General features: G+C 35.1%; 1 protein-coding gene across 2 annotated transcripts; it reads left to right on the top strand.

Moving 5' to 3' along the window:
* slco5a1a (solute carrier organic anion transporter family member 5A1a) lies at positions 1–21,942 on the top strand. Of its 2 annotated transcripts, XM_087239905.1 has the most exons (10): positions 1–1,001; positions 4,291–4,746; positions 7,463–7,595; positions 7,671–7,876; positions 10,826–10,990; positions 11,079–11,277; positions 12,965–13,124; positions 15,923–16,158; positions 16,755–16,819; positions 18,780–21,942. In XM_087239905.1, exons 1-10 carry the CDS (start codon positions 620–622, stop codon positions 19,235–19,237), a joined length of 2,460 nt encoding a protein of 819 aa, XP_087096031.1. In that variant the 5' UTR covers positions 1–619; the 3' UTR covers positions 19,238–21,942.
* Positions 21,943–22,084: the final 142 nt, after the last annotated feature.

Genomic DNA, 22,084 nt, shown 5'->3' with positions numbered 1-22,084 from the left:
GAGTGCGCTTGGAGGCGATGCTGCTTACAGCGATACCGTGAATAACGGACAGTCCGTTCTACCCTTTCCGTCCAAGGACAGCGGTGTTTATTTAGATCACACGGCGAGGATCTGATGCTGTGTCGGAGGCGCAGACAGAGGGAGGCCGTCGATTACCGCTTAACGGCGCTGATGGAATTAATCGGGTTTGTTATTAATCTGGCACCGATAACGGGACAGAATGCGCGTGTGTGAAGCGGCCGAGCGCTGCGGTATCGGCGCAGAGACCCCGGCGGCAGGTCGACCGTCGATTCGGTGCGTTGTTCTGGTGAATATGTGTCGAATTAAAACGAAAATGGTGCTGTGAACAAACAACGAGCCTGCTGATATTTAGTCATATCTGTTTATGGGTATCTGATAGGGTGTTGTTTTGTTGAAATGCTTGTGTTTCTTTCACGCTTATAAACGGGTCGTGGAGCCGGTGCGGACCCTTATCAGAGGGCGTTAGTTTTTATAGGCCCGTGTTTTCCTCCAGAAGGGAAGCGGACTGTCAGATAAGCCGCGGCTGGTTTATCTTGTGTAGTCTGTTATGTTGGTGTGCCCGTGCGCGTCTGTGTTTTAGCTCTCGCTGCCCGTCAGGATGGAATCCGGTGCCGGTGTGGACGCGGGGGGAGGGGGACTCGCGCCTGTTAAACCGTTCCCGTATTTGTGTGAAGAATCAACTCAGGGTTTGAAGTCTAAAAGCCTCCCGGTGCTCAGCGAAAGCCAGACTCCGGAGCGGGATGCGGATCAGACTCTGCTGCCTGCCCCGCACAGCTCGGCCCGGTGCGGCTCACCTGTCAGAACCGAGTCTCGTGAGCCGGAGGGGCTACTGAGGTTCCGGCTGCCGCGGCTGCCATTGAGGCGCTATGTGGACGGGATCCTGGCGGACTCGCGCTGCTTCTTGTTCTGCATGTGTTACCTCACCTTCATCCAGTCTCTGATGGTGTCCGGGTATCTCAGCAGCGTCATCACCACCATAGGTAAACAAACACACCTGACAACTGGCAGAATTCCCTTCAACATGTCTGTGACTGTCATCTCTTACTAATCTTTCAGCATCATCTCAAAATGCTCTCCTTTCAAAACACATTGCCTTAATCTGCATGTCATTTACATTTTATTCTCAGTAACATTTCAGGAACATTCCAGCCTCATCTTGTCTCATCCCGCTGTTTTCTCTCTAACGTTAGTCTCTTTTTCATCCCATTCCAGCCTGTTTTCTCAATCGTCTTTCTTCTTTTTCTCATCACAATCTGTGATGTTCTTTATCATTTTCCATTCTCATTACTTTCCATATATTTGTCTCTTTGAAAACTGTAAAAAAAATGACAGTCATGACAACAATTTTTTTTTTTACATTTATTTTAACTTATTTTCTTAACTTATCATAATTTCATGATTGTCAGGTTTCAACTATTTTTTTAAGTTATACATTTTTTTCCCCTTCCAATCCGTATTACCATATTTTAACATGTACATACACATTCCATGTGCCAGATATAACATAAACCAACAAGCAAACAAATAAACAAACAGTCAAAATACATCAAAATACAATATCACCTCTTTTACTAATCTTGTAAAACATTTCCAAATCCACCACCTTTTAAAAACAACACAAAAGGTCCCCAAAGTTTATAAAAAATTCTGTATTTATTTCTTAATATACAAGTTATTTTTTTATTGACATACCATCTCTTTCAGCCAACGGCCTATATTTGGTCCACGTATATTTTTCCAATTCAAAGAAATAAGCCGTTTCACTTGCAGAACACATATATTCATAAATATATGTCCTGTTCTTATTAACTTGATCTCTTTGGGATATAAATGAAAAAAAAAAGAACTCATTGGTATATTATTAACCTCAAGAATCTTTTCCATCATTTCTTTCTAAAAGTTCTGTATGCCTTTACATTTCCATGTACAGTGATACAGCATTCCTTTAAGGTCACTGCATCTCAAGCAAGTATCTGGAATATTTTCATTATATTTATGCAATAAAACCGGAATTATGTAAATCCTCATCAACCACTTATATTGTAACAGTTTCAGATAAGTGTTTATTGTTAGAGATTGAGCTTCCTTAAGTTATAATAAAAAAAAGGGCAGCAATTATTACTCTGTATGTCATGCATTTACACGTTTGACAAACGAAAAATCTACAGCAATGGAAAAAATTAAGAGACCACCTAAATATTCTCAGTTCCTCTGGATACTACAATGAAATTAGTTTTTTTCTGTGTGCTACTGATGTTTCTTTTTTCTTTTTTTTTTTCAAATTACACAAAAATATTATTTAGAGCCTGTTTTTTTTTTGCACTAACATAGCACATTTGAAAAACAGAAAGTTATATAGTTTATAGTTATATAGTAATAGTTTATATAAATTTTTAAGCAACACAAATGACCCTTTCCAACCCCTGCCCCAGTTGGCTATGTCCTACAAGGTTTTGCTATCAGCCATGGTGCTCCCCTATCAATTTATGCACTCCCCAGGAAAATAGTGAACAATTTCAGGAAAAACTGCATTGCCTACCGATTTCAGAAAGAACAAGCACATTTTCACCATTTTCATGTCAGTCACCAATGTTACTCTTCTGCGATGACTGTCGAATTACATGGCTGAAAGGGCAGTGAAATGAGCCTTTTGATTAGCTGGATCGCCTGTCAGTAAAACTCCCAGCGAAGGGTTAAAAGAATTATACCCACTTATCATTTTCTAAACAATTACTACTCTAAATGGCGATATATTTAGCAGAATTTTAGGAAATGTTAGTGGACCTTTTATAGATCAAAACAAATTTTAACATTTATTTCTGCATGTAAATACTAGGTGGAAAAAGTCTCTAGTTTCATCTCATCTTAATCTCTCACACCTTGTCCTATTTACACCCGATGCGGCACCGCAACACAATAAAAGTACTCTTTTATATGTTAAAGTAGTTTTTGTCCTAACCATCCATGACAGTGATGTGCAAAATTTCTGTTTTAGAAATTGTTTTTATTTCTGCGACTTTGCAGCAGAACAACAGCATAAACTACTGTGACAAAGATCACCTCGGGTACAGATTATGTGCTTTATTTAGTGTTAAATGCTCCCAATGTGAGTTTAAATATCATTTTACTCGACATTTATTGCCATACTACTGAAAGCAGCAGCAGATAGTTAACCTGATATGTTGAAAATAAAGTAACCAGCAGACTGTTTGAAAATGAAAGTCAGAACTGTGACAAACCAACAATATCAGTCACTTAGTAGCAAATTAATAATGTTAAAGAGGTTTAATGGTAATAATTAGATTAAAAGCTTTCACCATTTTGTTGGGAGTGCAGTGGCTGCTATTTAAATGTTTCTGTCATGTTGTGCCGGATTTGGTTAGGGATGTCCAGATCCGATCACGTGATTGGAAATCGGGGTCATGCGGTTTTAGACTCGATTGGAATCGGATGTTACCTCCCGATCAGGACTCGAATATATATTTATAAACTCTCATTATTTTAAAACGCATCTATAGTTATGCGGTGACACAGAGTTAGACCTCTTTTTTGACTTCACACAGAAAAAGCAAAGCGTCTGGCATGACATCACTTTGTTGCAGAGACGCTATTGGTTAAAGACCGGCAAAGTTGAACACTGAAGCAGCTTGAAGCAGAAATCGCGGGTATGTCAGCGGTCTGGAGGTATTATAAAGTTGATAATGACGACATTGCCATAGCAAACTGAATATGTTATATTTTATGTGAATATGTTAACTTTAGATTGCCTGCCGGGTATTTTAAGTTGAGGTGCTATTTGTTTTTGTATTCGATTTTTATGTTTACTGTTGCACTAAAGTCCAAATGTGAAGAATTAATGTTTTTTATTACTTGATTGTTTAAGCTACCTCACAGAAGTGCTCTGTTTGTAAACAGAGTTGTTGAATGTTAAAATAAAGTTAATTAAATAAAAATAAGGAACATCCTGGATCTGTTTCTTCACTCTTCTTTATTCTTTTTTTATGTATTATAGCAGTATTGAATCGGGTTTTGCTATCGGTAGATACCCAAAATCAAATGACTCGGACTCGAGGGCAGAAAAACTTGATCAGAACATCCCTAGTTTTGGTGCAGACAACTAATTGCTTGTCGCTGGAAATCATGTGTCATACATAAAAATCTTCCCCTCTTCATCACAGTGTCATCTTAATCTTAATCTTAATCTCTTCTCAGTCTCATCGTCTTTTTTACTCCAGCATCTAATCATTCCATATTCCTTGTGTTTTCCAGAGAAGCGCTACAGCCTGCGGAGCTCGGAGTCGGGTCTGCTGGTCAGCTGTTTTGACATCGGCAGCCTCATAGTCGTGGTCTTCATCAGCTATTTCGGTGGGCGGGGTCAAAGGCCACGCTGGCTGGCTGTAGGGGGCGTGTTTATAGCGGTGGGCGCCGCCCTCTTCTCCCTACCTCACTTCATCTCCCCGCCATATCAGCTGGAGGAGCTCAACAGCACAGTAGGAGGAGAAGGGCTCTGTGCCGGTGCCAGTGCCAGTGCCAACGCCAGCGGGCAGGAGAAGCCAACACTGTCCAGATGCCAGCGGGAGCAGGAGGAAAGCGAGCACGCCCTGTATGTGGCGCTGTTTATCTGCGCTCAGATCCTCGTGGGAATGGGATCCACTCCCATTTACACGCTTGGACCAACTTACCTGGACGACAACGTGAAGAAGGAGAACGCTTCCCTGTATCTGGGTGAGTTTCCACACAATTCATTCATGTCCCAACACAAATTGGTTAACTAAATGTGGATTGAACATAAAACAATTAAAAAACCCACAAGAATTGTGTTGTTTGAGTTTAATTTAAATAAGTAGGTTGAATATACGGCAAAATCTTTTTTTGGGTGCAGTGTGGGGCTTGATCTTACTAAAATCGAAATCTCAATAAACGGAGATTAAAATCTCAATAAAACAGAGTGTTTTAACTATTGCGATTAATAAAGGATATTTTCATTTATTTATTTTATGTTTTTGCCCTCATAGTCCACTGACAGGTTTTGTACAGTAAATATGTTCACATATTGCAGAGATTTTTGAATGTAGGGTGCATTGCTTGATTTTAAAATAATTGAAGTAATCACACTATCTACTGTCTGTGATTTTCTTAATTAAACATCAACTCTGAACAACTATTAAAACACTTTACAACATAAATAAAATATTAAAACACACATTGCCTATAACGCCGCTCTCCGCGCTGTCCACCCTCGTTGCCGCTACCAAACCGACCAATCACAAAGCTTGTGCTATGTGTCATTGTGACGTGTATTTACATATTTTTGAGAGGTGCGGGTTATACGAATGCTGTGCCGAACCGTTCGCGTGCGCTTGGCAGAAGTTTATTTTTAGAGTTATATTGTACATATAAATCATTATATAATAAGTATAAATCAACCTTAACAGAGTAGGGTTATGTGACTCTAAACATGGTAGGGAAGGTAATTGAAAAAATTTACCTGGAAAGTTTAGATCGATTTATAGTTTCTCATGGTTGATTTAAATTACTTTTGGATTAATCGCCCAGCCCTAATCTGTGCTGGACTGATTGGTTGGCCTGTCAGTTGGGACATGTGTTATTTGGGTTAAAGACTTTATTTTGGAGAGGCCACAAACTTCTTGTGTTGCCAGGGGTTCAGCTATTATTGGCTGTAATTTTAGTTATTTTGAGGGGGCAATAAAATTACACTGCTATATAAACTTTACACTGACTACTTTTCATTCTGTCAAAGAGGCATTTCTGCAGTGTTGTCCTATTAAAATATATAAATAAATATTTTACGAAATTTGAAGGGTGTACTCGCTTTTGTGATGCACTGTATATTGCAACACCAAAATTATTGTGGTCATGCAGGGTTCAACACTAAGGATTTTTTCTACTGGGCCGATTGGGCCTGTGGTTAAGATTTTTACTTGCCCTACCAAAGTTTTCACTGGCCCCACAAAAAAAAAAAAAGTTAATAGCTATTTCTTAGCCACATATTTTAAATAATGTGGCAAAATATTATCTGTGAATCTAGAATTTGAACATTTAAAAAATGTTAATAATGTATAATGAGCAAATTTCTAGATTTTATAGAAACGAAAGAGCAGTATAGAAAATGTGCTGGTATTTTATTGCAATTCTAAATTATTTTGATAGAAATGGCTTGCCAAACTGACGACAACTTTTTTTTTTTTGCTTAATTTTGTACCCATGCAATTGTCTGCTTCCAAGACTTTAGAAACATATTTTCTTTAAGCCTCATAGTTTGATGTTGCTTCCATGCCGCCATCTTTTCGCTGTACTAGTTGTTACCAGGTTACGGAAAAAAATAACATGCTCATCGTTACTGGCAGGGGCCAGTGACAATCCTGTTCACTGTCCTGAGCGTCTTTCACGCTGGCCCTGGGCCACTGGGCAGTCCTTATTGTTGAGCCCTGTCTTGTACAAATACTGCACGATAAGTAAATGTATTGGTTATTGTGACAGGCCTAGTGAAGAGCTTAAAAATGTCTAAAGAATTCACAACAGTGGCAACGAATTCCTCCATCACACAGACAAATGGAGATTTACTGTAAGAAAGTATATTATTATGCAGCACACTGATTTTTTTTATTTGAAAAATCAGGTATGCTTGAGCATTAATTTTTTTTTGATGGTCACATTGTGTGACATCAATCACAGTCTATGTTTTAAACGGTTAGATGCTTTTTTGTGTGTGTTGAATTCATTATAATCAAACCAAACCTGCGAATTGTAAACACATCTTTAGTTTAAAGCAACACCACAGAAACTGAAGTGCAACAGGAACCTTATCTGACCTGATCTGATGTGAACTGAGCCGGATGTTGAGTTCAAAAAGTTGATTTTTGAATTTTTTTTTTCTAGTTCCAGTGAAAAGTACTTTTGGGGATTTATATTGTTTGGCTGTTGTATCCAAAATGTGTAATATGCGGCCAATTTTAATCTGAATACTTTAGATTATTTTAATTAGCCATATGCGCATGGCGATAATCTCAACAATCACAAGTGTGTATGTGTGTGTGTTTTTCGTGAAGGATTTATTAGTAATGTTAATGTATTTACTAAGATAAACAAACAATGAGCAATACATTTATTACAGTATTATTCACCTTTTTAATATAAATTCATCAAATTTAAAGTTGTTTATCATTGGTTTATGTTAACCCATGGCACATTAATGTAACTAACTTTACTCTGGATTTTAATAATGTGTTATGATGATAAATGAATGCTGTACAGGTATTTATATTTCTTCGTTTGTTTTTAATAAATAACGTTAACCAATGGAACATCACTGTAAAGTGTGACAAAAGTCTGTAATGGCTTTCCACTGATTGATGTATCAAGCAAAGTAGCTTGTTCAGCTCAAGAACATTGATGATCGTCTTTTTGTGTGTGTGTTTAGCCATTATGTATGTCATGGGCGCTCTCGGACCTGCTGCTGGGTATCTTCTGGGTGGCATTCTGATCGGATTCTACGTCGATCCTGGTACTGTTGTCAATATTGACCAGGGTGACCCGCGCTTTGTAGGAAACTGGTGAGGAAACACTCATCTCTTGTTTGCTCTTCATCAGTACTCTACAGCGATGTTAAAGCTGTTTATCTTTCTCAGGTGGAGTGGCTTTCTGCTGTGTGCCGTGGCAATGCTGCTGGTCATCTTCCCCATGTTCTCCTTCCCTAAAAAACTGCCACCACGCCAAAAGAAAAGTAAGAGAGGTGTGAAGAAGGGTGCAGGTGACGTCTCCAGCGACGATGAGATGATGAAGGAGAAGAGCCAAGCGGTCTCGTCCTCTATGGGTTTCGGCAAAAATATCAAAGGTAAAAACATTATGTTGGACTTAAAATTAAAATAAGATAATGTTTGATACTAACAATGGATGTTAGTATCAGTTTTTTTCAGAGATCTATAAGCTAATGTGCTCCAAAACAGTGACACAATTTGCGTTTAGAAGATATGAACATGTAAAGCTGGTAGTTTGTCACTTCCGCCTAAATGGACCTAAGGTTTTATTCACGTCACCGCATACTTTAGTTTCTCATCAAATCTTTTCATTAATCATATGCTCTCTAGTATCTGACTTTCAAGACGCTTCTCATTTACTTTTCATTTAATGCGCTTGAGCTCAACAATTCTCACTGGCAGAGTGGTAATAAAACTAAACGCAACTGGCTGTTTTATAAAAAGGGAGGATCTACTCTATGTCCCACTCTCTCTTCGTTTTTCAGTTGAGATTACATCAAATACCGAATAAAAAAAAATATTTCAAAGTCTTTTAAAAACCTAAATCTAAAGTCTATCATTGAAATTAACATTGTTATTTAGAAAAACATTTATATCAGAATATCAGCATTGTTTCACCAAATATTGATTTCTAACTCTTCTGAAGTCTTAATTGAAAATGAAGATGTCTGAAAGTATAGCATCTTTCTGTTATTTTACCTTTATGACAATATTTATATTTTGGATTTGGATATTTGAAACTTGCTTTATTAAAGTCTGTATGAAATCAAAACTTGCAAAGTTTATTTTGTTTGCACACATTGTTTGTCTTAAGGTAAACGATTAATCTGTGCAAGTTAATCAACAGAAAAAGTAATTAAACTTGATCATTTTCGTCCTCTCTGTAATAGGATATATGCACAGGGAGTGTTTTTTTCCCCCACAAACTATGAATGAAGTAAAAATGAAAGTCTCTCTTTGCGTGAACTATTTAATATATCCGCACAATTGTCCAAATGTATGCCCCTTGAGTGTTGTATAACGGACACATGGCCATACAAGAGGATCTAGTGGGCTCAATGGTGTTTTTGCCATAGAATGTAACATAACCTTGCATATGAGCGTCAGACTTGGAGATGTTTACTGTTACTGTCAACGATCTCCCAATAATATCCAGCTGTAAACTCAACCTCCATCAGATCGATGCATTTCAACAGATTTAGGGTGTTTTACTGCATTTTATAATTGTCTGTATATTTTTGAATAGGATATATTTCATAGTACATAATCAGTCAATCCAGTTTAAAGCAGAAGCCGGTCTTCAATCTCCTTGTTGACCTGTGGTTCTCTTTGAACCTGTGTTTGTTTTTTAATATATATATATATATATATATATATATATATATATATATATATATATATATATATATATATATATATATATATATATATATATATATATATATATATACATATATATATACATATATATATATATATATATATATATATATATATATATATATATATATATATATATATATACATATATATATATATATATATATATATATATATATATATATATATATATATATATATATATACATATATATATATATATATATATATATATATATATACATATATATATATATACATATATATATATATATATATACATATATATATATATATATATATATATATATATATATATATATATATATATATATATATATATATATATATATATATATATACACATATATATATATATATATATATATATATATATATATATATATATATATATATATATATATATATATATATATATATTTATATATATTTATTTATATTTATTTATATATATTTATTTATATAAAATTTTAGGTTTATATATAGTTAAATTTAAATAAAATTACATATTTTTTATGAAATACTGATAATAAAAAATTGAAGGCACAACGTAATATATATATATACATACACATACATACATACATTCATACACAAACACACACACATATTCAGGGTTTGACGTTAACTTTTTTGATCATCATTAGCCACTGTGGCTGGTAGTTTTCCAGCATTACTAGCCACTCGCCTTTTTTACTATCCAAAATTTTGCTGTTGGGGGAAAAAAATGCATAGATATTTCATAAATTTGACATTGGCATGGTAAAATTTCTTGATTTGAATTGTGTTTTGTTAACATGCCTCTTTAACTTTTTTATTTTTTATTTCCCATGACTTTTTAGGGCTTAACACAAAGCATTTACTTTTTTTTTTCTGGCCACACCAAACTAATTATTTCCTTGCCAAACATTTTTAAAAATGCGTCAAAACAAGCTAAATATAGCAATATACATACACTTTTTATTCAACAAACATGTTCTAAAAAACAACAACAACTGACATTTAAAAAAAGTATTCCCATTTATTTAAAACTATACACGGTAGTTTGTCCAGACTAAAGGTCCCAGATCATCAGATAACTATAGAGAAATAGAGAGTTAATCTCCAAATAAAGCAATGTTATTGTAAAGGATAATTAAACCATTTTAGCAAAAATAAGTGCAAACAAAAGTAAGCAGGTGAAAAACATTATGTGTGCGATAGTGAAAGGATGATAGGCCCAGTAATAATCTGTTCAAAGAATGGTAAAAGCGAAAGCGGCAACAGCTGCTGCATACAAATAAACCAGAGATATTTTAAAAGCAGCAGGACAGTGGGTGCACAAGCACCGCTTTTTAAAAAAATCTATTTTAAAGAGAAATGATTGCACCAGTTGCATTTTCCAGGCATGGTTTTGTGCAAGGAAACTTTAGCTTTTAAGCTCTCGCGCACATCTCTCTCTCTCTCTCTCTCTCTCTCTCTCTCTATATATATATATATATATATATATATATATATATATATATATATATATATATATATTGCATAAAAATAAAATATCTCAAGATCAGTTTTTTCCGATAATGAGCACATTTTTATGATCCATTTCAGCTGAGATAATTCTGAATTTGTCTGTTTTTCTGCAGATTTGCCAAAAGCAGCCGTGCGCATATTGAGCAACGTGACGTTTTTGTTCGTCAGTTTGTCGTATACAGCAGAATGTGCCATCGTCACAGCCTTCATCACTTTCATCCCCAAATTTATTGAATCTCAGTTTGGTGTTCCAGCATCCAGTGCCAGCATTTACACAGGTAAACCACACACACACACACACAGAGAGTCACAAACATGCGCTGACCCGATCATAATATTCACCTAATTGTGTGTTTGCATGTGCAGGTCTGATCATCGTACCCAGTGCAGGTGTTGGCATATTTTTAGGTGGTTACATTATTAAGAAACTCAAACTGGGCGCAAGAGAAGCTGCGAAGTTGGCCATGATCTGCAGCGGCGTGTCTTTGCTCTGCTTCTCCACGCTTTTCATCGTCGGCTGCGAAAGCATCAACCTCGGTGGAATCAACATCCCTTACACCACTGGGTATTAGAGAAAATATGTTTATGTGCATATGTTTTAAGTGAATTAGTTATTTAATGCGACTTCATTTACAGCATAAAATTAGAAAATGTATGGTGCTAAATGTTCCGCATTAAATATTATTGTTTAAGTTAAACATGTCAAATTATTACTTGTAGCAAATTAAATTATGGTTTCTTTTCTCTTTATACATATTTTTTTTTTAATTCAGAAAAATGTTACGTTTTTCTGTTCCGTATACTGCCAAATTGAAAGTATTTGTCATGCCACTATCATTTCTGTTTGCTTTTATACTTATTTTTAAAATGTTTTTTCGGTTTTTTATACTGGGGTTCGCACAGGTGCTGGAAATCCTGGATAATTTTTAATATAGTGTTTTCAAAGTTAGAAAAGTGCTTGGATTTTGGACAAAGTGCTTAAATTTGAAATTGCAGGGCTCGAAAATCTGACCGTTTTGGTTGCATATATACCTGAAATGTTAGCTATGCGAGCTAAAAATATATTTGGGAGCATTTGTGCGAGTGCATAAAATTGTTCTCATAAGGATTTAATTTGTTACATGAATTTTGAAAAGCATTGCACATGAAATATCACGACTGGTCATTAAAGTTTGGTTCTACACCCAAACACAATCTGACTGTAAGCTCATTTTTCAACACTTTAAGTTGAAATGTCATATTGTGTTTTTTTAAAATAGCACAATGGATTTAAATGTGAAAAAGTACATACAGCATATATACAATAATTGTAATTTACCGTGGTTGTTAGGTGCTGGAAAAGCATAAAAATTGCACATTGAAAATGCATGAAAAGTGCTGGAATTTGAAGTTGAAAAAGGTGTTAGAACCCTGTATACTTATATACTTTTATATTATATATATTATGTAAATAAAATGCTGGTTTATAAGCATTGTAAGCTTAAATTAGGGATAACAACATTATAACATAATTAATTTGTCCTCACGCCACAACAATTAGGTATATGCCGAGCTAGTGCTGTTCCCATGCTGATAAACTTCCGGTGACCTGTTATTGTGAACTTTTTTCCATTGTATACGGTTCCTTTTACAGCATCGATGTTGTAATGTTATTAAAATACATTCAGTTAAATAAACTTTGACATTTATTTAGTTGCTCAAGCGTAAAACGGGAGAAAAAGCCGTTTACTCGCACGCGCCCGTCAGAATCAGCAGGCTAGCGCAGAAGCTCCATTGAATATACTGGGGTAAAATAAATGGTTATATTATAAAGACACAGAGGTGGAAAATGTAATTTGATGCAGTGCTTCTTGTACAATCTGAGGCCCACTTTAATTCGGACATCACTCAGCTAGTGGAGATCGCTGATTTTTAAAGAAAACAGACCTTAAATGCACCGGTTTTTGCATTGGCATTCAGTTCGCCGGAAGCGCTTAACCCAGGTTACTGTCAAATTAAAAGTCCTATTAGCATGCTTCGTCATATACCCTATTTTTTACAATATGACCGTATTTTAATTGATTGTCTTAATTCTTTTCTTTTTATAATATTGTTTTTCATTTTAAGATAGTATTTTTAATATTGGAAATGTTATTTAAATATTATTTATAAAGACTTTTATTGTTTTACAATTTTGTTTGTATTTTTAGTTTTAGTGTAGGAATGCACATGAATGTATCTGATGTGAATGATGTTTGGTGTGTGTATTGCAGGCCCACACTGACTCTGTCTCACCGGAACCTGACGGGAAGTTGTAATGTGAACTGTGGCTGTAAGATTCATGAATACGCACCCGTCTGCGGCTCTGACGGCATCACATACTTCAACCCCTGTCTGGCTGGATGCAGCAACATCGCCAACCACACCTCAGGAGTGAGTCCTTTCCCATCTGTCCAAAAAAAAAAAACAGGGTTGAAACTACTGATTGCACTTTATTATTTGGAATAAAGTTTTTTTTTATCTTAAATCACTTTGTAATACAAGTCACAGCACATTTATTCAACTTAATGTAATGCAAGCCAAAAAATGTGAAAAGAAACATGGTATTTGAGTCTTTGTCGGCACATTTCACACTCTTCAAATACAATTGTTCGACATGTGAAATAAATGTCATTTATAGTGAATAACTAAAATTGTGGTTTGTTTTTGAATAGTATATTGTCAGATTCAAAGGATTTGTTATGGTTCCACCAAATCAATTGCTTGTTTATAATGTTTGCAAACTTTTACATTTCAATTTAGTGCTACCAGTAGCCTTTTTTCTTAAATAAATTACATAATGTGTAAAACTTTTCATCAACAATGCACATTTTACCTATTTTCAAGACAAAAAATACTATAAGAATAAATCTTATTCATCACGCCAAAACAAAGAGCATACGCCACAGGAAAGGACACTAAGTGCTGGAGACTATGTGAGTCTCAAGAACCTAATCGCTGGCACATTTTTTGGGAATGCACGGTAATAAAACAATTTTCTATAGAAGTACATGGAGTAATAGAACTCATACTTAATATTACACCACCCTTTCAACTCATGGTTTTTTATTTCTGCTCTGATATCAAAATTAGTAAATCTTGATATTGATATTTTAATAGACGCAGCCAGAAAAGCAGTTACTTCTGTTGTAAAAAAATAAATGAGTGAAAAGAAGAGAGAACCCAGTCCAGGAGACTCGAAACAAGCAGAATTCCTTTATTGAGACGTGTTGGTTAATCTGCAGTCATACAACGTCTTTAAGATGTCCATGTGTCTGCAAGAGCCTTCTAGAGGTCCGCAGTCTGCAAGTTCTTTCACAAGTCTCTCACAAGTCTCACACAAGTCTGATTTAAGACAAAGATTTCATGTCTATATTGTGTTCTTAGGAGGAGGGGATTTGGCTAAACAAAGCATGCAAATTAAGAGTTGTGGTCGGCAGGGTAAACTGCTTTTTCAGGTCTAATCTCATCATGTTCTGGAGACAGAAACCGCCTGACCATTTGATCGAAAAGAGAAAACAATAGACACCCCATGCTGTGAAACTGATAATTGCATCACTTTGGCTTAGCCTGTAGTCAGCAAGGCAAAGGTTAAATGACCCTCCTAGCTGGCATGTCAATGAAATAATATAATTAAAAAACCTAAGAATATAACTTTTCAGTTATACGTAGATTATTGTCCATTTGGAATTAGATGATAGAAATTTTTATTTCCACACTTCCTAAATCCCCAACAACCCAAGAATGGCTAGAAATAGTATATAATGTTTATGTGATGGGGAAAAAATTACATTCTTCCTTTGACTTCAAAATAATGGATTTAGAAATATCTGGTCCAAGTGGACTGATTACATCAGATTACTCCATCTAATCTCCATAGACAAGCTGTAAACAAATGTCAAACTTCTCCATCTGAGATGAGACCTTTTATTAATAATTACATTTTAAATAAGTGGCAGGAGGAGTGGGATACTCTGAAAAACAATAAATTACACGAAATCCAGCCTGAAATTACACACAGAGGTATAAGACATTTTAAGAAACGAGCTGATCAAGTCATTTTTACCAGATGTCGTATTGGACATACAAGATTAACACATAACTTTTTACTCAAAGATGAAGACCCTACCCAATGTTTACACTGTAAAACCCCATGGACTGTAAAACACATTTTACTGGACTGCCCTGCTTTTAATGACTCCAGAAAGACTTTTTATGATGAGAACTCTCTTGAGGACATTTTTAACAAAGTGACTCCAGAAAAAGTATTAGAATTTTTAACATGTATTAAGCAGAAAAATCTTATTTAAACTGTATATTCAATTATTTATTTTTTACTGTTGATGTTTGTTAATTACTGAAACGCTCTTGCCATGAAAATAGCCTTAGTAGCTGACATGGCAATAAACTAATAAACTAATCTTCATAGAAATATAAAAAAATTACTATCTAATTCCCATCCACAGAACAAACAGTTTTTAATTTAAAACCCATTGCACTCCCCCCTCTTAATCCTCTCTTCAGATTAGGAATTTACAGTTGATTATGACCGGAAGTTGAGTGAGTAAAGATTTGACCCTCTCTGACCTTTGTATGTTTATTATTGATATTATTTGTTATCATTTTATTGTTACTGTTATTTTTATTTATTTTATTTGATGAAACTTTTCTTTATTTTTATTGTGTTCGGTTATTTTATAATTTGTAAAAAAAATAAATGTTTAGCGATGGGAAATGTAAACTCTCCTAAGTGGAATCATTGTACTGTATTTATAGCTTCTATAAATAAATAATAAAAAACAGAAAATATAAATCCAAGACATGACGAAACAACAAAAATATGATCATCATTAATCATCTGAAAAGTCTTGCATCTGTTTTAGCTGATCTATAAAAAGGCCTGATGTCACCTGTTTACAGATTGATGAATTAATAAGCTGTTGTTTTCGTGTATGTGTGCATGGTGGGTGAATTACTTCAAAAAGTAATGAAATAGTAATTACATTGTTAAAATTTGAAAAGTCATTTAATTTAATTACTTGACTCAATATTGCTTAAATCAGACAAGGCATTTTAGCTCTATTTTAAATTTTTTATACTTAAGCATTTTAATAATAAATAAAACGTTAATTGTTTACAAAGTATTATGCAATATGATTGACATTTCTCCTGTTTTTTTTTCTCCCGGGCAGATCAGAAACTATTCGGACTGCGCATGCGTTCAGAGTCGTCAGGTGATCACGCCGTCAGGAGGAAACCACGAGCTGCAGCTGGTGATCGTCAAGACGTACCTAAACGAGAACGGCTTCGCTCTGGCGGGAAAGTGTGAACGCACCTGTGGGACTCTCATCACCTTCCTCATCTTCCTCTTCATCGTCACGCTCATCACCGCCTGCGCTCAGCCCTCCGTCATCATTGTTACGCTCAGGTCTGCTCTCTGCACCTCCTCACACAGTATTATTATTGTCATCATCTGGGACACATTTGGGTCAGGATTCCCACGCTTCTAGAAAATACTTGAATTTCAGACATGAATTTAAGCCCAGAAAAGTGCTCAATAACAAACACAGCTTCTTGAAAGTGCTTGAATTGAAAGTTTAGGGTGTTATTTCAACAATTGTACTGTGCTGCTGCCAAAAACTGACAAAAAAATGAGAAATGTTTAATTTAAAAAAAACTTTTTATCTTGTACTAAATCTATGACAATGCACATTTTATCATTATTTGAGAAACCCATTCGACAAATTTTATTAAAGTATTTTTTTAAGCATGACTGTTTAAAACAGTCAACATTTTTAAAAGTGATCTTCAAATCATCATTACTATGACAGTTTTAATGTAAATATTATGTGCACAAGATATGTGAAGTACAGGAATTACTTTTATGGTGCTAAATATGCGGATGGTGTGAATTACAAAGGATCCTAATTTAAAATGAATACTGATTTAAAAAAATCTTTGAATCTGATGTCTATGAATTTTCACTATATTTCCACTCACCTGTTTCTTTTAATTCCGGCTCAGGTCAGTGGATGAAGAGGACAGGCCGTTTGCTCTGGGAATGCAGTTTGTTCTTCTCAGGACTCTTGGTAGGATTGGGTGGATTTTATTCAATTCTTCTTGGTCTGTCCACTAAGGTTGTGCAATATATTGAATATGCAAACTGAGCTTTATGTCGAAGTGGTTTTTGTTTGTGAATAACTTTATTTGAATACCAATGGGCTGGATTTAATAAAAAAGCCTCCTTTTTATAATAAAACACCATTTGTTTTTGCAGCTGAGCTTACTGCATATGCATTAGTAGGAGATTCACTTTCAGACGTTACATTTATGGGAGGAGTGTGTTTAGAGGAATCATGCAAATGAAAGTTTGCTGCAGTCAGTTTACTGGTCCTGGTGCACTAATATTTATATTTTTAAATCATCAACAGTGCTTGTTTGCAATGTGATTTTATATATTTAAATAGCCTGTAAATGTTTTGTTTTATTTAGATATATATTTTTTATTTTTTTATTATTTTTTTTACTATTATTCAATTGTATTTTTTTTGTTTTTGTTTTTCCATGAATAAAGGTATACATTTCTGAATAAAAATATTTTATTTTTTTTTACTTTTTGGTTTTTGTTTTATTTATTTATTTTTATCATTTTTTGTTTTATTTATTTCCATGAATAAATGTATAAATTAATAAATATAAATGTTTTTTTAATTTTTGTTTTGTTTTATCTAGTTTTTTATTTAATTATTTTATTTTATTTTAAATAAAAATATTATTTGAAATGTATGTTTGATTTTATTTATTTATTCATTTTTGTTTTTTATATAATTTATGTGTTTTATTTAATTTATTTTCATGAATAAAGGTATAAATTTATAAATATAATCGTTTTATTTTTTGTTTAGTTTTAGTTAGTTTTCATTGTTTATTTAATTCTTTTTATTCATTTTATTTTGCATTAAAAATTATATTCAAATTTTTGTTAAATTTAATTTAGTTACATTTTTTTATTAAATTTTTTAATTGTATTGTTTGTGTCCATGTATAAATGTATAAACTAAATTTAAATGTTTTACATATATATATATATATATATATATATATATATATATATATATATATATATATATATATATATATATTTTTTTTTTTTTTTTTTTTAGCTTTTTTTTTTTTAGTTTTTTCTTGTTCCATTTAATTATTTTGTATTTCTTTTTTTAATAGAAATTTTTTTATTTTATTTTTTTTTCCATGAATAAAGGTATACATTTAGAATGAGATGTTTTATTTTGTTTTATTTTGTTTTATTCTTTTTATTTTTTTTTTATTGTTTTTATTTAATTTTTTGTGAATAAATGTATAAATTAGTAAATATAAATTTTTTGTTTTGTTTTATTTAGTTTTCTTGTTTTAATTATTTTGCAATCATTTATTTATGTTGTTCATTGTTTAATTTAGTTTTGTTTTTTTGTATTTTATTTTCCATGAATAAATGTATAAATTAATAAATATAATTCTTTTTAAATCTTTTTGTTTTATTTATTTGTTTATTTTTGTTTGTTTTATTTTGTTTTCTTGTTTTATTTAATTATTTTGTTTTATTTTGTATTTAATTTTTTTATATTTTTGTATTTAATGTTTTTTTTTTATTGTATAAATTAATAAATAGCCTGTAAATGTTTACTTTTTTTACGTTTAGTTTAGTCTATTGGCAAAGTGGCAAACAGTAAGTACTTTAACTGGACGGGTTTATAAAATATTTTAAACACTTATGATGCCAATAAACCAATAAAAGCATGCAACTATCATGAACTATCATTATGCTTTGGGCTGCTCTGTATGTTTCCATAACAAATAAATTGTTTACTGACGATTACATGCACATTCCCGACATTTTATTACTCAATATCTTTATAATGTTGTACCTCAAATGAAAAGGAAATGCATAATAATTTAGGCATTAATTAGTCAGCCCGTGAACTCTCACTCTCAAATGCTTGGATAGTCATAATATGGGCTAATAAATTCTCTCTTTATCTGTCTCCGCAGCCTACATCCCCACTCCTATCTATTTTGGAGCTGTGATTGACACCACCTGTATGCTGTGGCAGCAGGACTGTGGTTTCCATGGGTCCTGCTGGGAGTACGATGTCACTTCCCTCCGCTTCGTCTACTTTGGTCTAGCAGCGAGCTTGAAGTTCCTGGGCTTCCTGTTCATCTTCCTCACTTGGTATTCGCTGAAGCGTCGCGAGGAGCAGACGCACACACACACGCACCAGCACACACTTTCCACGCTGGACACAGTAAGCCATCTCATCTGCCACGCTGGAGGCCACAAAGGCCACGCTCGCACCCGCTCATGTCCCGTCTTCCTGCCACGGCCATTTGAACACTCCCACAATGCAGGGCCACCAGGACATGCTCTGAGCCGTGGCAACAGCTGCCCTGGCAACGGCCTGAAAGCAATAACTCCGCCCATACGCTCTCTGGAGAAAGTGGCCGTGTGATGGTTTGCCGCCACACACTCTCGTACGCTCATACACATGCATGCCGACATTGTACAATTATGAGGGACGATTATTATGTAAACAGACCACACCGCTTAAAGCCAATGCCGGTGCCTTTTTAAAACGCATACACACACGATTCAGACACATTATAACAGGATTATCGCGAAGCACTGATTAGTAATAAAACTTTTTTTTTTTACACAATACCTCAGAAGGACGAATACCTCTAATTATCGTCACACAAATAAAGACACACACACACACACTAGAACATATTTAACATAGTCGCCACATACAGTTACCTATAGTGTTATTGTTCATATACTTTTCTGCTTCTCCTGTCCAGCAGATTCATGAACATTTGCCTCATCCATTCAACCATTCATGTGTCAACAGTGAAGGGAAAGAGACTGCAAATGTTACTATGCAAACTCCTCCCACAGCACTGATCCCTTGTGAATTATATTAGCCTCTTTTACACTTCAAGCCCCTCCCACAATTAGATTTATTCACCACACCTTGTCTGAAAACTCCTCCCACAGCACTTCTGAATTACTTTAGCCCCTCTCAAACTTTAAGCCCTTCTGCTTTATTACATAGACTGGCCACACCCATTCCGCAAGCTCCTCCCACAGCACTGTCTCTTTCTGAATTACTTTAGCACCTCCCAAACTTTAAGCCCTGCCCCTTTAATTACATAAACTGGCCACAACCAGTCTGCAGGCTGCTCTCACAGCACTGACTCCCTCTGATTTATATTAGCCCCTCCTACATTTTAAACCCCTCTCCTAGATCACATTTATTCACCACACCCAGTCTGTAAACTCCTCCCACAGCACTGTCTCCTGAATTACTTTAGCTCCTCCCAAACTTTAAGCCCTGCCCCTCAATTACATATACTGGCCACGTCCAGTTTGCTGGCTCCTCTTATAGCACTGACTTCTTCTGAACCATATTAGCCCCTCCTACACATCAAGCCACATTTATTCACCCCACCCAGACTGCAAACTCCTCCTACAGCACTGTCTCCTGAATTACTTTAGCCCCTCCCAAACTTTAATTCCTTCCCTTACATAGTCTGGCCACAACCATCCTGCAAGATAATCCCACTGTACTGATTCCTTCTGAATTATATTAGCTCTTCCTACACGTCAAGCCCCTCCCCTAAATCACATTTATTCACCACACCCAGACTGCAAACTCCTCTCGTAGCACTTACGCTTTTTGAATTACTTTAACCCCTCCTAAAATTTAAGCACTTTTCCTAAATTACATAAACTGGCCACAAACAGTCTGCAGGCTCCTCTTACAGCACTTATTCCTCCTGAACCATATTAGCCCCTCCTACACGTCAAGACCCTCCCTTAAGTCACATTTACTCACCGCACTCAGTCTGCAAACTCCTTCTGCAGCGCTTTCTCCTTCTGAATTACTTTAGCCCCTCCCAAACTTTAAGCCCTTCCCCTAAATTACATATACTGGCCACACCCAGGCTGTAAACTCCTCCCACAGCACTTTATTTTCCTGAATTGCATTAGCTCCTCCCACTCTTCAAGCTCCTCCCCTAAATGGCTTATATTTACCACACCCAGGCTTTAAATTTCTTCCACAACAGTGACCTCCCCTGAATTGCATTAGCCCATAAGAAACTTTAATTAACGCCCCAAATTACATTCATTGACCAATCCCGTTATGTTAACTCCTCCCACAACAGACTTCTCCTGAATTCTGAAATGTCAAGCCACTCCTTTACATGACAAATACTGGCCACACCCAGGCCGTGAACTCCTCTTACAGCACTTTACCTGAATTGCATTAGCCCCTCCCCTAAATGGCATATATTTACCACACCCAGGCTTTAAACTCCTCCCACAACAGTGACTCCTCCTGAATTGCAGTAGCCACACACATTTTAAGCTATATGCCTAAATAATATATGCACATCAACCAGGCTCCACCCACAATGGTCTCCTCCTGAATCCCATTAGCCCCTCCCAAACTTTAGGCCACTCCCCTAAATGACATTGGACACACCCAGGCTGAGTACAATTCATCTCAAACAGTGTGGATTGATTCCTCCCGAACTTCAAACTCCACCATTTAGACTCCGCCTTGTTTCATTTCTTTTCTCTCGAGTGGTGTGTTAAATGTTTAGACTTCTAGTCTTACGATGACGGTGTGTTTTTGTTCAGCTTTCTGCGTCCCTTCATAACTTTTGTGGATCATATCAGTATTCAGAAGAGTTCGCTCTGTCAGTGTTGACTGTATATTGGTGGTCATCTCAATAAATGACACGCACAAACACAACAAGTATCTAGGAGACGCATCATCTCATGTTCACCCACATCATGTACTCTTGAAAACATGCTCTCACACCCCTGTGGAAGGTGTTGTGTTTGCTCTGAAGTTGAGCCAGTGTTAGTGGTGTTAATGGACACATGAAGACCGCAGGATTTACACACCAGTGAACTACTGCTGAGGAAACAGTGTTTCATATTCCTCTCCTCTCTTTTTCCCCCTCCCTATGTTACTGTGCTCTGTTAGCAAACAGACGACACGTCAATCTGATTATTTATTTAAAGTTACTTGAAGGTTTTGTCCAATCGGGGCAAACCTGGAGAAATTCTTTATTAACTGTTTTGTTTAACTTGTACAAAGGATTTGTGTCAATAAAATAAAATGATTTTGATTGTGTACTGCGATTATGGGTGCTTCTGAATGTTCTTTTTGCAGGATTGGGATTGAATACAACTGAAGTGCAGTGATTTTGTGTTCGTTTAGCTGAATAAAAAAAAAAAAAACGCTTTACATCATTTCATGCAGGCGTCATGGTGGCTCAGTGGT

The sequence above is a fragment of the Danio rerio genome, chromosome 2 (genome assembly GCF_052040795.2).
Source record: "Danio rerio strain M-AB ecotype USA chromosome 2, GRCz13ab, whole genome shotgun sequence".
In the NCBI taxonomy this organism is placed as follows: Eukaryota; Metazoa; Chordata; class Actinopteri; order Cypriniformes; family Danionidae; genus Danio; species Danio rerio.
This window is presented reverse-complemented; position numbering and strand designations above follow the sequence as displayed.

What these genes read in the sequence shown, in the direction of transcription:
- slco5a1a (XM_087239905.1), top strand. Translation starts at nt 620, where the DNA reads ATGGAATCCGGTGCCGGTGTGGACGCGGGGGGAGGGGGACTCGCGCCT. An exon ending in AACATCCCTTACACCACTGG is followed by an intron (nt 11,278 to 12,964) that starts GTATTAGAGAAA and finishes TGTGTATTGCAG; the next exon opens with GCCCACACTGACTCTGTCTC. An exon ending in GTCATCATTGTTACGCTCAG is followed by an intron (nt 16,159 to 16,754) that starts GTCTGCTCTCTG and finishes ATTCCGGCTCAG; the next exon opens with GTCAGTGGATGAAGAGGACA.